This window comes from Acanthochromis polyacanthus, chromosome 20 (assembly GCF_021347895.1).
Source record: "Acanthochromis polyacanthus isolate Apoly-LR-REF ecotype Palm Island chromosome 20, KAUST_Apoly_ChrSc, whole genome shotgun sequence".
In the NCBI taxonomy this organism is placed as follows: Eukaryota; Metazoa; Chordata; class Actinopteri; family Pomacentridae; genus Acanthochromis; species Acanthochromis polyacanthus.
In genome coordinates, this window is record NC_067132.1 from 7,448,472 (window position 1) to 7,463,282 (window position 14,811).

Genomic DNA, 14,811 nt, shown 5'->3' on the forward strand with positions numbered 1-14,811 from the left:
TGGAGGGAAGACCCCCAAGACTCGAGCATAATCCTGGGCCGGAAACTAGTAGACCAGCGACCGGATTAGCCGACCACTTACCTGCTTACATGCAGGAATTCTTGAGTGCTCCTCTGAGTGACCCGCCTGCTGACTCCCCTAGCAGCCAACCGGGCCCTGGCTCTCTGCCGCCCATGGAACCACCTGTCAAGCGGCCTGGCCGTCAAAGACGCAAAGCCAGGAGGCACCATGACCCCCCGGCTTCCGCTCCGGCCCCGGAGGAGTTCCCGGCTCCGCCTCCAGTCCCCGCGGAGGTCGACGACGCTCCGCCTCCAGTCCCCGCGGAGGTCGACGACGCTCCGCCTCCAGTCCCCGCGACCTCAGCGGCCTTAGAAGGCCATAAAGCCTTCCCTTCTGCGCCGCCCCCGGAGGGGCCCCTGGATCCTGCGCCGCCCCCGGAGGGGCCCCTGGATCCTGCGCCGCCCCCGGAGGGGCCCCTGGATCCTGCGCCGCCCCCGGAGGGGCCCCTGGATCCTGCGCCGCCCCCGCTCCCTGAGGAGGCCGTCGACGCCCCGCCTCCGCTCCCTGAGGAGGCCGTCGACGCCCCGCCTCCGCTCCCTGAGGAGGCCGTCGACGCCCCGCCTCCGCTCCCTGAGGAGGCCGTCGACGCCCCGCCTCCGCTCCCTGAGGAGGCCGTCGACGCCCCGCCTCCGCTCCCTGGAGCCTCGGCGGTTTTGGAGGGGCCTGGGGTCTCCCCCAAGTCCATGAAGAGGCCTTGCGCTTCCCATCCTGCTCCGCCCCCGGAGGACCCACCGGACCCGGCTCCGCCCCCGGAGGACCCACCGGACCCGGCTCCGCCCCCAGTCCAGCCTCCAGCCCGGCCCCTCTGCCCTGTCCGGCCCCCGGAGCCGTCCGCCGGAGCGGCCCCTCTGCCCTGTCCGGCCCCCGGAGCCGTCCGCCGGAGCGGCCCCTCTGCCCTGTCCGGCCCCCGGAGCCGTCCGCCGGAGCGGCCCCTCTGCCCTGTCCGGCCCCCGGAGCCGTCCGCCGGAGCGGCCCCTCTGCCCTGTCCGGCCCCCGGAGCCGTCCGCCGGAGCGGCCCCTCTGCCCTGTCCGGCCCCCGGAGCCGTCCGCCGGAGCGGCCCCTCTGCCCTGTCCGGCCCCCGGAGCGTCCGCCGGAGCGGCCCCGCCTGTCTGTCAATCCCCAGGACCGTCCTCTGGAGCAGTCTATACCGGCTTTACCGCCCCCGGGCCGTCCCCCCGAACGATCCACCCTGTCTGTCAAGTCCTGGCCCGTCCGGCCGCCAGGCCACCCTCTGAAGTGGGCCCTCCGCCCGGTCCGGTCTCGGCCTGTCCCGCCTTCAGGCCGTCCCCCAGAACGGGTCCTCCGGCTTGCCCTGCCTCGACCAGTCCGGTCCACGAAGTGGATTTCTAGGCCGGTCCGGCCTCGACCTGTCCCGCCTTCGGGCCGTTCCCTGAAACGGACCCTCCGGCTTGCCCAGCCTCGACCGGGCCGCCCACCGGAACGGACTCTCTGCCCTGCTCATCCACGTCCAGTCCGACCCCCAGGCCGCCCACCGGAACGGACTCTCCGTCCTGCCCATCCCTGGCCAGTCCGGCCCACGGTCTGTCCGCCGGAACGGATCCTCTGCCCACCGGAACGGACCCTCAGGCCCACTCATCCCCAGCCAGTCCGACCTACGGTCCGCCCGCCGGAACGGACCCTCCGCCCTATCCATCCTCGGCCAGTTGAGCCTTCGGGCCGACCCCCAGAGCTACTGCCCTTCCCTTCACTCAGTTCAGTTCAGTCCAGTCCAGTCCTGCTCTCAGTCCAGTCCAGTCCTGCTCTCAGTCCAGTCCAGTCCTGCCCTCAGTCCAGTCCAGTCCTGCCCTCAGTCCAGTCCAGTCCTGCCCTCAGTCCAGTCCAGTCCTGCCCTCAGTCCAGTCCAGTCCTGCCCTCAGTCCAGTCCAGTCCAGTCCTGCCCTGCCCTCAGTCCAGTCCAGTCCAGTCCTGCCCTGCCCTCAGTCCAGTCCAGTCCAGTCCTGCCCTCAGTCCAGTCCAGTCCAGTCCAGTCCTGCCCTCAGTCCAGTCCAGTCCAGTCCAGTCCTGCCCTCAGTCCAGTCCAGTCCAGTCCAGTCCTGCCCTCAGTTCAGTTCAGTCCAGTCCAGTCCTGCCCTCAGTTCAGTTCAGTCCAGTCCAGTCCTGCCCTCAGTTCAGTTCAGTCCAGTCCAGTCCTGCCCTCAGTTCAGTTCAGTCCAGTCCAGTCCTGCCCGGCCCAGTCCTGTCCCTAGCTCCGCTCAGTCCAGCCCGGCCCAGTCCTGTCCCTAGCTCCGCTCAGTCCAGCCCGGCCCTTTCCTTCCAGTCCTTTCCTTCCAGTCCAGTCCTTTCCTTTCCTTTTCCGTCCAGTCCTTTCCTTTCCTTTCAGTCCTTTCCTTTCCTTTCAGTCCTGTCCTGTCCTGTCCTGTCCTGTCCTGTCCTGTCCTGTCCTTCCCTTCCCTTCACTCCAGTCCAGCCCAGTCCTCAGTTCCGTTCGGTTCAGCCCAGTCTTAGTTCTTTCCCTCTCCCGTTCTGCCCTTCCTGTCCTTTTGGTTCCTTCCGCTCTGTCTGGTCCCTGTGTTTGTCTGTGTCTGTCTACTCCCTGGTTGCCCCAGTGGGCCCCTCTTTGGTTTGGTCCATGGGGCGCCGGGAGGCGCCCGTTGAGGGGGGGGTACTGTCACAGTTCCGCTCCTCTGTCCTGTCTGTCTGGTTGTCTCCCATCCTCTCCTCTGCCCTGTCTCTGTCTGGTTGTCTCCCGTCCGCTCCTCTGCCCTGGTTGTCTCCCATCCGCTCCTCTGCCCTGTCTCTTCCCCTACAGCTCGGTGCCTGAGTGGAGTCTAGCTTCTCAGCTGACTCCACTCAGGTAATCAACTACCTGCACGGCTCCCGGACAGCTGACGATCATTCACTAACGACTCACCTCTGCAATAAAGACCGGCTCAGCCTTCCACTCCCTGCCAGAGTATTGAACCTGAAACCATGCAGTTCGGTTTGCTCTCTAGCCCTTTGACATTTTCTGTTTGAGTTCCTGCCTTATTTTAACCTTGTTTTTCTCCTGCCTTCACGCAGCCAGCTGTCCGGGAACCCCACTCCTGCCTGGAACCCCTACTCCTGCCTGGAACCCCTACTCCTGCCTGGAACCCCTACTCCTGCCTGGAACCCCTACTCCTGCCTGGAACCCCTACTCCTGCCTGGACCCCCCGCTCTTGCCTGGACCCCCACTCCTGCCCAGAACCCCCGCTCCTACACCCTGGTTTTCTCCATCCGCCATTATTCATCCCCTCCAATAAATCATTCTCCATCTCCTCAAGTCTTGGATGAGTGGCTCTCTGCTCGGGTCCACCAACTCAGATTCGTGACACCTTCCACATATGTTCAATGGGATTCAGATCTGGACTCATAGAAGGCCACTTTAGAATAGTCCAAGGCTTTTCTCTCAGCCATTCTTGGGTGTTTTTGGCTGTGTGTTTTGGATCGTTGTCCTGTTGGAAGACCCATGACCTGCGACTGAGACCAAGCTTTCTGACACTAGGCAGCACATTTCTCTCCAGAATGCCTTGATAGTCTTCAGATTTCATCGTACCTTGCACACTTTCAAGACACCCTGTGCCAGATGCAGCAAAGCAGCCCCAAAACATTACTGAGCCTCCTCCATGTTTCACCGTAGGGACAGTGTTCTTTTCTTCGTATGCTTGGTTTTTGAGTCTATGAACATACATTCTCCTGTGACACACATACATTCTCCTTTCACATACATACACTCTCCTTTCACACACATATATTTTCACTCTCTTACACGCATACATTCTCCTCTCACACACATACATTCTCCTTTTCACATACATATATTTTCTGCAAACTTCCAAGTCGCTGCAGCGGGACAAGCAGCTAACGCTACACAAGGCCGAACTGGAGGATTACGTGTAGCGTTAGCTGCTTGTCCCGCTGCAGCGACTTGGAAGTTTGCAGGTCTGAAAAGTTGTCTCATCTCACTTTCCACAGTGCTGTGAGTAAAGTTTGGTGCAGATAAACCTGTCGCCTGCTGCTCAAGCGATGACGATAATATGTGACCGTTTCTGGGGATGACAAAATGTTTCTTAAAACCCCAATGGCTTGCTGAAGCGCTCGGGACTCCTCTCCACCTGCCATGGTAACCGTTACCTGAACATCACCGCCCACTTGAGCTTTTCAGCCAATCACAGCGCAAAAAATGATGGACTTCCTTTTCCACTATACTTACTTCCTTTTCCACTATTCTCTCTCGCACATACATACATTCTCCTCTCACACACCTACATTCTCCTCTTACATACATACATTCTTCTCTTTCATGCATATATTTTCTTTGTACATATACATATGTCTATTTATTTAGGAGAATGTATGAATGTGAAAGGAGAATGTATGTACGTGCAAGTGTGACAATATATGCATGTGAGAGGAGAATGTATGTGTGTGCATGAGTGAAAATGTATGTATGTGAAAGCAGAATGTGTGTGTGCGTGAATATTAAAATATATGTATGTGAAAGAAGAATGTATGTGTGTGCAAGGAAAATATATGTGTGTGAAAGGAGAATGTATGTGTGTGAGAGGAGAATGTATGCGTGTAAGAGAGGGAAAATATATGCGTCTGAAAGGAGAATGTATTTACACACGTGGACAAAATTGTTGGTACCCCTCAGTTAAAGAAGGAAAAACCCACAATTCTCACTGAAATCACTTGAAACTCACAAAAGTAACAATAAATAAAAATTTATTGAAAATTAAATAATCAAAAACAGCCATTACTTTTGAATTGTTGATTAACATAATTATTTAAAAAAAACAAACTAATGAAACAGGCCTGGACAAAAATGATGGTACCTCTATAAAAGATTGAAAACTATTTGACCAGAGTGACATGATTAACTCAGGTGTGTCATTTAATGGACATCACAGGTGTTTCCAAACTCATAATCAGTCAGTCTGCCTATTTAAAGGGAGACAAGTAGTCACCCTGCTGTTTGGTGAAAAGGTGTGTACCACACTGAACATGGACAACAGAAAGCGAAGGAGAGAATTGTCCCAGGACATCCGAAAAAAAAATTATAGACAAACATCTTAAAGGTAAAGGCTATAAGACCATCTCTAAACAGCTTGAAGTTCCTGTGACAACAGTGGCTCATATTATTCAGAAGTTCAAGACCCACGGGACAGTAGCCAACCTCCCTGGACGTGGCCGCAAGAGGAAAATTGATGACAAATTGAAGAGACGGATCGTTGGAATTGTATCCAAAGAGCCCAGAGCAACCTCCAAAGAAATTAAAGGTGAACTCCAAGGCCAAGGTACATCAGTGTCAGATCGCACCATTCGTCGTTGTTTGAGCCAAAGTGGACTTCATGGGAGACGACCAAGGAGGACACCACTGCTGAAAAAAACTCATAAAAAAGCCAGACTGGAATTTGCAAAAATGCATGTTGACAAGCCACAAAGCTTCTGGGAGAATGTCCTTTGGACAGATGAGACCAAACTGGAGCTTTTTGGTAAGGCACATCAACTCTATGTTTATAGACTCAAAAACCAAGCATACGAAGAAAAGAACACTGTCCCTACGGTGAAACATGGAGGAGGCTCAGTAATGTTTTGGGGCTGCTTTGCTGCATCTGGCACAGGGTGTCTTGAAAGTGTGCAAGGTACGATGAAATCTGAAGACTATCAAGGCATTCTGGAGAGAAATGTGCTGCCTAGTGTCAGAAAGCTTGGTCTCAGTCGCAGGTCATGGGTCTTCCAACAGGACAACCATCCAAAACACACAGCCAAAAACACCCAAGAATGGCTGAGAGAAAAGCCTTGGACTATTCTAAAGTGGCCTTCTATGAGCCCAGATCTGAATCCCATTGAACATATGTGGAAGGAGCTGAAACATGCCATTTGGAGAAGACACCCATCAAACCTGAGACAACTGGAGCTGTTTGCTCATGAGGAGTGGGCCAAAATACCTGTTGACAGCTGCAGAACGCTCATTGACAAATACAGAAATGGTTTAATTGCAGTGATTGCCTCAAAAGGTTGTGCAACAAAATATTAAGTTATGGGTACCATCATTTTTGTCCAGCCCTATTTCATTAGTTTGTTTTTTTAAATAATTATGTTAATCAACAATTCAAAAGTGATGGCTGATTTTGATTATTTAATTTTCAATAAAATTTTATTTATTGTTACTTTTGTGAGTTTCAAGTGATTTCAGTGAGAATTGTGGGTTTTTCCTTCTTTAACTGAGGGGTACCAACAATTTTGTCCACGTGTGTATGTGAAAGGAGAATGTATGTGTGTCACAGGAGAATGTATGTGAGTATGAGAGAAAATATATGTGTGTGAGAGGACGAGAATGAATTAAGTCTTGTACGGCCCCTCATAGCCTTTCATTTCTCAGGATAAACCAGTGTCTGTGAAGACAAGCTGACAGAATAAACTCACGGTCACATGGGGCAGTGATGCAGACTTGGTCCTGACGGTGAGGGCCCAGACATGGGGGTCCACTGCCAACACGCTGAGGGCTGGAACAGAACCGGTACCGAGACTGGAGACCTGGTCCACATGTCAGCGAACACTGACCCCATGGAGTCCACAGAGACCACTGGCCGTCAGCTACAAAGAGAACAAGACAGATTTGGCGTGAGACAAAAAATTGAAAGAAAGCACCAGTGGCTGTATAATTCAGTCGTATTTTTCCTACCGTTGCAGTTGATTCGAGAGCAGTTTACCAGTCTTCCTCCTTCACATGTGCTGAAAAATAAAACACAAGTTTGATCAGTTTTATCTCTACTTTGAACACTCGATTTAAGATTAATTCACTTAACAAGTGATACTTCAGCGAGATGGAGGGACTTATTTTAAGACAATGCATCTTAAATATCTTGCTAAGTCAAACAGTCTTGAAATTATCTTGTTTTGAGTTGAATTTTACAAGAAAACTCAAAATACGTTTCACCCTCGTGTTGTCCAGCGGGTCAGACTGACCCGTTTTAAAGTTTGAAAATGTGGAAAAAGAAATCTTTTTTCACAGTGAAAGTTCTGATGTCCATATTTTCAAAATTTTTTGGGAAATCTTTGAATTTTTTTTTGTGGAAAAAAGAAATGTTAAAAATTTTTTATTAAGAACATTCACAAAAAATCAACCAAAATCCAGTGCATTTTCACTGGATTTTTATGTGAATGTACTTAAAGAAAATATTAGAAGTTTTACTGATATAAATGTAATCATTTTAGATATTTTAAGGATTTTTTTTTTGGGAAGATTTTTACTCATTTTCTGAAAATATTTACAAGAATTTTCTTGACAAGTTTGGGGAATTTTTAAAAAAATAAAACTTTTAAGGGAAACTTTTAGGGAATTATTGGAGTTTTCTTCCTGAAGGCTTTGCAAATTTTCAGAAATTTGGGGGATTTTTTGCTGTTTTTTGCAGACAAGGAAATAATATTTTTTGGTGTCTGTAAATGAAGACAGCAGGAGGGTTAACACATCTCAAATTAGGAGGTTACAGGAAAGCAAAAGTATATTTTTGAGTGAAAGACTCCTATTTTTTTGCATGTCTGGCTTATTTTAAGACACCTATCTTGACAATTCTGGTAAAAAAAATATAGCTTAAAATAAGTGTTCCCAGCTGATTTTAAGATCTCAATATTTTAAATATTACATTTTATTTCAAGAAATGTTACCAAGCCATTGTTCACTTGTTCTATTGGCCGATTTTTTCACTTATTTCAAAGTAAAAGTTCCTTGAAATAATTTTTATTTTCTTGTTTTGAGAGGGGCATTTTTTCCAGTATGTACCAGTTGTTACAGTCTGTAGGGACAGAGTCTCCAGGTCTGTGCTTCTCGTCATCAATGTCACAGCGACAGTCAGACTCCAGGACACACCCACCATCCTGGAAATGTAGAGGACATGAGCAATAAGGCCATAATTACTTTATAAGTGTATTAATGTGTCCATTTCTGTCACTTGTGTACCTGCTGGACAGTCCCATGTGGACACTGGCATCCTGGTGTGCAGTTCCTGCTGAGGTCCATGGTGAGGTCTGAACAGGACACTGCTCCAGTCACACACTGATTCCACTGCTGACCTGGAGGACACTCCTCTCCTTTACCTGACACCACAACAAAGTCAAAATAGGAACCTACTTAGTATAATCAATAACTCAAGTATAAACTGAAAAAAAACATCAAAAATTAGACTTCTTTCACTGTATTTAATGAATTGGCATTTACATTCCCAAGTTAATTGTTTTAACTTGCAGTTTCCTGTGAAACTATGACCATTATTATTTTATCTACTGGTTTCTTATCACCTTCTTGTGCAAAAACACAGTTTAATGCACTAAACAGGTGAAATAAAGGGAAAAATACATTGTTCTCGGTTCTTGGAAGGTTCCCTCTATAAGGCTGAGATATTGTGTATATTAGTATATTTAGATTTTCGGTAGTACCACAGGGCTGCAGATTACAGGCGCTGAACTGCTGAGCAGTGCCGTGGATCCGGATTGGCCCACGGGTTCTGGTCCTGTATCCTCCTCCACACGTGACTGAACACTCTGACCACGCACTCCATGGCTCCTTTACAGCTTCACATACAACACAACTGGATTTATTTGATTCTATTTTACAATATGTTCATCATTTTCCCCTCTTTTCAAACAATGGATCCTTTATATAGTAACATTTGCAACCAACTATTTCTCACCAATGCAGGGCTCAATGCTGCAGGTGTCAATTCCAACCCTGTCTCCTTTGCAGGGACGACCATCGAATGCAGGAGGAGGATTGGTTCCTGAACGATACCTTCTTCTCACACCAACATCACATGTTCGGCTACAGGCGCTCCACTGAGTCCAGCTGCTCCAGCCACAATCCACTAAGAAATGCAAAAGGCAAAGAAAGAGCATGCAAACCAAAAAAAGAGACACAAAGAAAAGGCTGATAGGAACAGAGGGAGAAGCATATGCATATTATACCTTTTATGTACAGAAAAGTACTCACCAGGGCAGGGAGACGTCCCACACTCCATCCCTCCATTAGTGCAGGTGCTGTTTGAGACACACAAGGGATGAAGAAGCAATACTGAATTGTAAAAAGGCCATACCTTCTTGCATATATGGATAATGTAAACACATTTTGATTGTTAATTTGAAGTTATTCAATGAGTAACGAGAGGTACCAGTTATTACAGGCATCAACAGGCAGGGTGGCTCCGGCAAGGTACGTCGCCCCCTGGTGGTAACATGGGCACTGCTCTCGAGGCACACAGCTGCCGTTGAGCAGGTAGAAGCCCAGGGCGCAGTAGCAGCCATCATAACAGGCAGTGGCACACTGAACCTCTGCAGAGGTCATGTCCAAACACACCCTTGGACACGCACCTCCCTGAACCTCGCACTCAGCAGCTGTCAGGTACATCATGCCCTCTGGACACACACCTGAGGAGAATGGAAATAAGACAGTCTGTTAGTGAAATAAGTCAATAAGATAACAGCAACCACTGAAAACAAAAAACAGAAACAAGACAAACAGGTAAAATGTTAGAGTGATATAATTTCCACATTAATATTCCCTGAGTACTGAAGATGATCCAGTACCTGAACAGGGATGGGAGTTGCAGTCTCTTGTTTGAATATGAGGTCCAGTGCAGCTATTGCCCCCATGCTGCGGTGCTGGCGAACTGCAGAATCTCTCTCTGGTCTGGACACCAGAGTCACACTGGGATGAACACTCACTCCACAGAGACCAGGATGACCAACCACCGTGCACTAGAAGTACACAACTATAGTCAGCTTTTCACTCTTTAGTTTTATTGGAATTTTTTCTATGTGTGTTCTGCATGTGGCATACCTGGACAGTAAACAGTGTTGCAGGGCTCTTGTTCTTCACCGTCTCCATCACAGAGGGACTGTGCATGAGTGTGGTTGGACAGTGGGAGTGTGTGGTTGCAGGTGCGGAATCGTTGTTTAATTCCTACATCATCTACGTGGTTGAAACACGTCTTACTGCACTCTGACCAGGAGGTCCATTTACTCCAAACATCATCTGGCAGCACTGCACAAGATGAGGGCAAAATTAGCATTAGTGTTGGAAGAAAAGCTGTCCCATGTAGTATGGATCAGCTTCTCTGTATGTTTAAAAGACCACAGCAATGTGAAATAAAAAAAAAGCACTGTAGTTCTAAGATGCAATGCAGCAAACATTTTTGTCCTGTGATGTGTTAGATTAGAAACTCAATGTAAAAATTCTGTGTAATGGTTGTCTGTACAACATTCAGAAGCAACTGAAGCTAAAGCACCAGCATCCCAGACCAAAACAAACCTGCACATAAAAAGTATGTGTACATGAGAGCATACAGAAGATAATAAAACCGTAACCATTAGCCTAGCCAGCACTGAAAAATACAATGAAAAGCTAGAATGAGTTGTTGTCAACATTATTTTCACCTGTTTTTCCTTTTACTTATATCTGTTGTGTATATATACAATTGTATATCTGTGTGGACAGAAAGAGGAGCAGAGAAGACTCTCAGTGAGTTTAAATGAAACAAATCCACTTAAATTGGGTAAATAACATGGATAAAATACCTTTCTAGTAGTGCAGAAGATCACTCTTGATCTGTTTTAAAGTGCATGGAGAGTCACCGCTTTCAAAGGGAACGACTCACGTGTACTAACATGCATAGATAGATTGTTTTGATACATTAACGATATATTTATGTGCAAAGTTTTGCATGTTGATCCTTTAAAGAAATCCCTGACCTCTGCATGTATTGCAGAAAAAAATGACTGAAGACACGGAAATATTCCTGTACATAATATAAGTGTAAATGTTGTGTCTATAAGGTGTGAATTTATGTACCAGGGACGCATGGACTGGAGCATTGCCGGGCCTCAGAGGAGTCTCCTGGACAAGGTTGGACTCTCACTGCTGCTTCAAGGAGCACTGGAGACCTGAGAAGAGAAAGTCTGGGGATGAGGACTCCTCAACCTGATCTAAACCTGCTCAGTGATCTATGAGCAACAATAATAACAATAACAACAACATCCGCTCTTAATAGGTTCATTAAGACATCATTTAGCAGTGCAAATTATTAGGAACTATTTCTGTGAAGAAAACTGGGCAGACATTAAACAGCACATCGAGGACAAATCAGCACATTAGGATATAAAATAACTGTAGATCATATAAGCATATGCTACTAAAGAACTGAACACATTCATTAGAATAATTTTTATTCATTCAAGAAGTGAGCAGAGGCTGGTTAGCACTGCCGCCTTGCATGATTTGCGTCCAGGTGTCCCCTGCCTTCACCCTAAGTCAGGTGGGATAGGCTCCATCCCCCCATGACCCTATTTAAGTGTAATAGATGATGGATGGATGGAAGCGGCAATTGGTGTTATAGAGTTTACAAAGGTAGCATAAATAAACACAGAATTATTGATTTAATACAAACCTCCATTGTGAAATTACATAAGGATGCTTACAGGGGCTTTAAAAATGTATTGAATGAAACAGGCTTACCTGTAGCGTTGCTGCAGCCCCAGACCACAGGTTACATCACATGGTGACCATGATGACCAGACTGACCAATGACAGCTGGCCACACAGCTAGACGTGTTACAGGTGACCTGCCCATCTCTGCACATACTGGTAAGGAAATATTAAGTAAATTCCTTGAATTTATTTTTCCGTTACTCATAGATCAGCAACATTAAATGTGAAGCTGTCGTGTAGCTGCCTCACACAGAGCTAGGGGAAATTAAAAAAATAGATATCCATCATTTCAGAACACAACTTTTCTTCATACAACACAGTTTATTTTAGTTTAAAATACACACTCAGAATCTGAGTTAGGAGTGATTCGCTTGTTTAGTGCCAACTTTTTTCTTTATTTTTAATTTTTTTTTTAGCTAAACCAGGCACAAACAATTCAAAACGTGATCTGTCTCTCACCAGATGGTACACCGGTCCTTCCTCATCACCTGTCCTGGTTGCAAGATTTGGCCATCCCAGTGACAGACACATTGGCTGGAATTAACACAGCGCCCCTCCTGAAGGTAGAGCCCGTCGGGACAGCGACACCCTGGAGGAAGACATCATTAGATCTGATTTAGGGTTTCAGCTACCACTAACTGAGTCCATGTGAGCCACTCTCCATCTAGCAGAAATACCACTGGCATTGCTTCAGTACAGCTCTGCACTTCTAAAATTCTAATTTATGTAAAAATTCATCAGGGATGAATAAAGTGACTCTATCCTATTCTATTCTAAAAAAGCAAACAAACCAACCCAATCCAATCTTTTAACAGAGACCATCCCATGTAGTTCAGTCTTAGTGGAAATTAATTTGCTCAGCTGAATAAAACACCAAAGATATCTCAGAAATATGACTTTGTTTGTCTCTGCAGTTGAAACAATCACTATCTCCCCATGATATAACACGAGTATTTAAGAACACAGCGTCTTCTACCCTGTATGCATGCTGCAGTGCAGTTGTTGGTCAAGCTGAGATGTGAACAGGTAGGAGGGCAGGGATCAACTCTTCCAGCCTGACAGTCTTTCTCTGTCACCAGCACCATGCCATTCACACAACCTGGACATCCATATGATCAGGTTATTAGTTAGCATACACAAAACAGTCATCATTCAAATATGTTCAATTAAATAATCAAACTGATCAAGTAAGGAGTATCCGAGTACTATCCGAGCAGAAAGTTCCACTAACAGACATGTATTTGACCATCACCTGTCTGTGTTCCAGTCTCTTTGGTGCAGGGCTGGTTGTTGCAGCTCTGGCTCTGCCGGGTCAAACCCTCACAGTCCCGTCCATCGTTCTTAGGAGGAGGAGCAGAGCAGGTTCGGTTCCTCTGCCTGACTCCTCCTCCACACTGAGCATCACACTCTGACCACTCTGTCCATTCTGACCAGACACCGTGAACTACAAGAGGAGACAGGAACCCACATGTTTCAAGTTAATGTCACCATTACACCAAATTCTGGCCTCAAATGGAAAATGCATCAAATTCTGAAGGTTAAAGTCCTGACCTGGACACGCTTTAGCAAAGCAGGCTCGACTGTCAAACTGAGCATCACCACAGGCCCCTTCAGGCAGAGCCTCCCTTATTATATCCCTCTGCCGGAACAAGGAGCCGAGACCACATGACACACTGCAGGCACTCCATGCTGTCCATGGGGACATGATGCAGTCCACTAAAGGAACAAAGAGGAAAACATAATAATAATATAATAAAAAATGTTTGGGTATTTGAAATGCACCTATAACCTACCACAGTCTCTTTCATCTGATCCATCCACACAGTCTTTCTGCAGGTCACACCTGCGGTCCAGGTGAGTACACTCCCCACTGTCACAAGTAAACTGCTTGGGAGAGCAGCGGCTGGGCACCAGGGGGCGCTGAGGAGTTACTGCTGGCCTCGCAGTGGTGCCTAACCAGACAAAGTAATAACATTTAAGAATATTCAGGTAAAAACATTATAGAGCATGAAAATTTTTGACTTTCATTCCAGATTTTACTTGAAACTATTGACACCATGATAAAATTATTATCAATACTGATTATTCTACCATTATAGTGTAAAATTACCACAGCGTTCTTCATCTGACCCGTCCAAACAGTCCAGTCTGCCGTCACACACTTGTGCTGAGTCCACACAGCCAAATGACCAGCACTGGAACTGGCTCTCCACGCAAAGCACTCTGGGTAGGCCACCATCATGGGGGCTGGTGGTGATGGATGGAGCTGTAGATCAACAGATCACAAAGTTACATTCTGTCCATTCTATAAGGAGGATAGCTAACAAGAACAAGAAGTGTCACCCTTTGTGGTCTGAAAACCGGGTCTACCGGGGTGGACCGATGTGGTCAGATGTAGTCCTGGGTGACCTGCAGTGACCCCTGGGTAAACAGATGTTTAGGACAAATAAGACACAAACAACACTATGAAAAACTGCTAAACATTTTAGTCTAAAAATACACTATATTGCCAAAAGTATTCGCTCACCCATCCAGATAATCACAATCAGGTGTTCCAATCACTTCCATGACCACAGGTGTGTAAAATCAAGCACCTAGACATGCAGACTGCTTTTACAAACATTAGTGATAGAATGGGTCGCTCTCAGGTGCTCATTGAATTCCAGCGTGGAACTGTGATAGGATGCCACCTGTGCAACAAATCCAGTCGTGACATTTCCTCGCTCCTAAATATTCCACAGTCAACTTTCAGCTGTATTATAAGAAAGTGGAAGTGTGTGAGAACGACAGCAACTCAGCCACCAAGTGGTCGGCCACGTAAACTGAGGAAGTGGGGTCAGTGGATGCTGAGGCACATAGTGCCAAGACTTTGCCAACTTTCTGCAGAGTCAATCGCTACAGACCTTCAAACTTCATGCGGCCTTCAGATTAGCTCAAGAACAGTGCTTCAGCAGAGAGCTTCATGGAATGGGTTTCCGTGGCCGAGCAGCTGCATCCAAGTCATACATCACCAAGTGCAACGCAAAGTGTCGGATGCAGTGGTGTAAAGCACGCCGCCACTGGACTCTAGAGCAGTGGAGACGCCTTCCCTGGAGTGACCAATCGTGCTTCTCCATCTGGCAATCTGATGGACCAGTCTGGGTTTGGCGGTTGGCAGGAGAACGATACTTGTTGGACTGCATTGTTCCAAGTGTAAAGTTTGGTGGAGTGGGGATTATGGTGTGGGCTTGTTTTTCAGGAGCTGGGCTTTACTCCTTAGTTCCAGTGAAAGGAGCTCTGAATGCTT

At 47.3% G+C, this 14,811-nt stretch overlaps 1 protein-coding gene across 1 annotated transcript in view; it reads right to left on the reverse strand.

Moving 5' to 3' along the window:
* sspo (SCO-spondin) overlaps nucleotides 1-14,811 on the reverse strand; it is a 163,020-nt gene that overhangs the window by 79,034 nt on the left and 69,175 nt on the right. Inside the window, 19 exon segments of the mRNA XM_051940433.1 lie at nucleotides 6,473-6,643; nucleotides 6,732-6,781; nucleotides 7,830-7,924; nucleotides 8,007-8,143; nucleotides 8,483-8,617; nucleotides 8,737-8,907; nucleotides 9,033-9,079; nucleotides 9,211-9,466; nucleotides 9,626-9,796; nucleotides 9,879-10,082; nucleotides 10,890-10,981; nucleotides 11,553-11,678; nucleotides 11,985-12,114; nucleotides 12,502-12,624; nucleotides 12,778-12,969; nucleotides 13,077-13,241; nucleotides 13,319-13,477; nucleotides 13,636-13,791; nucleotides 13,869-13,946. Of these exon segments, the coding sequence (XP_051796393.1) occupies nucleotides 6,473-6,643; nucleotides 6,732-6,781; nucleotides 7,830-7,924; nucleotides 8,007-8,143; nucleotides 8,483-8,617; nucleotides 8,737-8,907; nucleotides 9,033-9,079; nucleotides 9,211-9,466; nucleotides 9,626-9,796; nucleotides 9,879-10,082; nucleotides 10,890-10,981; nucleotides 11,553-11,678; nucleotides 11,985-12,114; nucleotides 12,502-12,624; nucleotides 12,778-12,969; nucleotides 13,077-13,241; nucleotides 13,319-13,477; nucleotides 13,636-13,791; nucleotides 13,869-13,946 (2,658 nt within the window).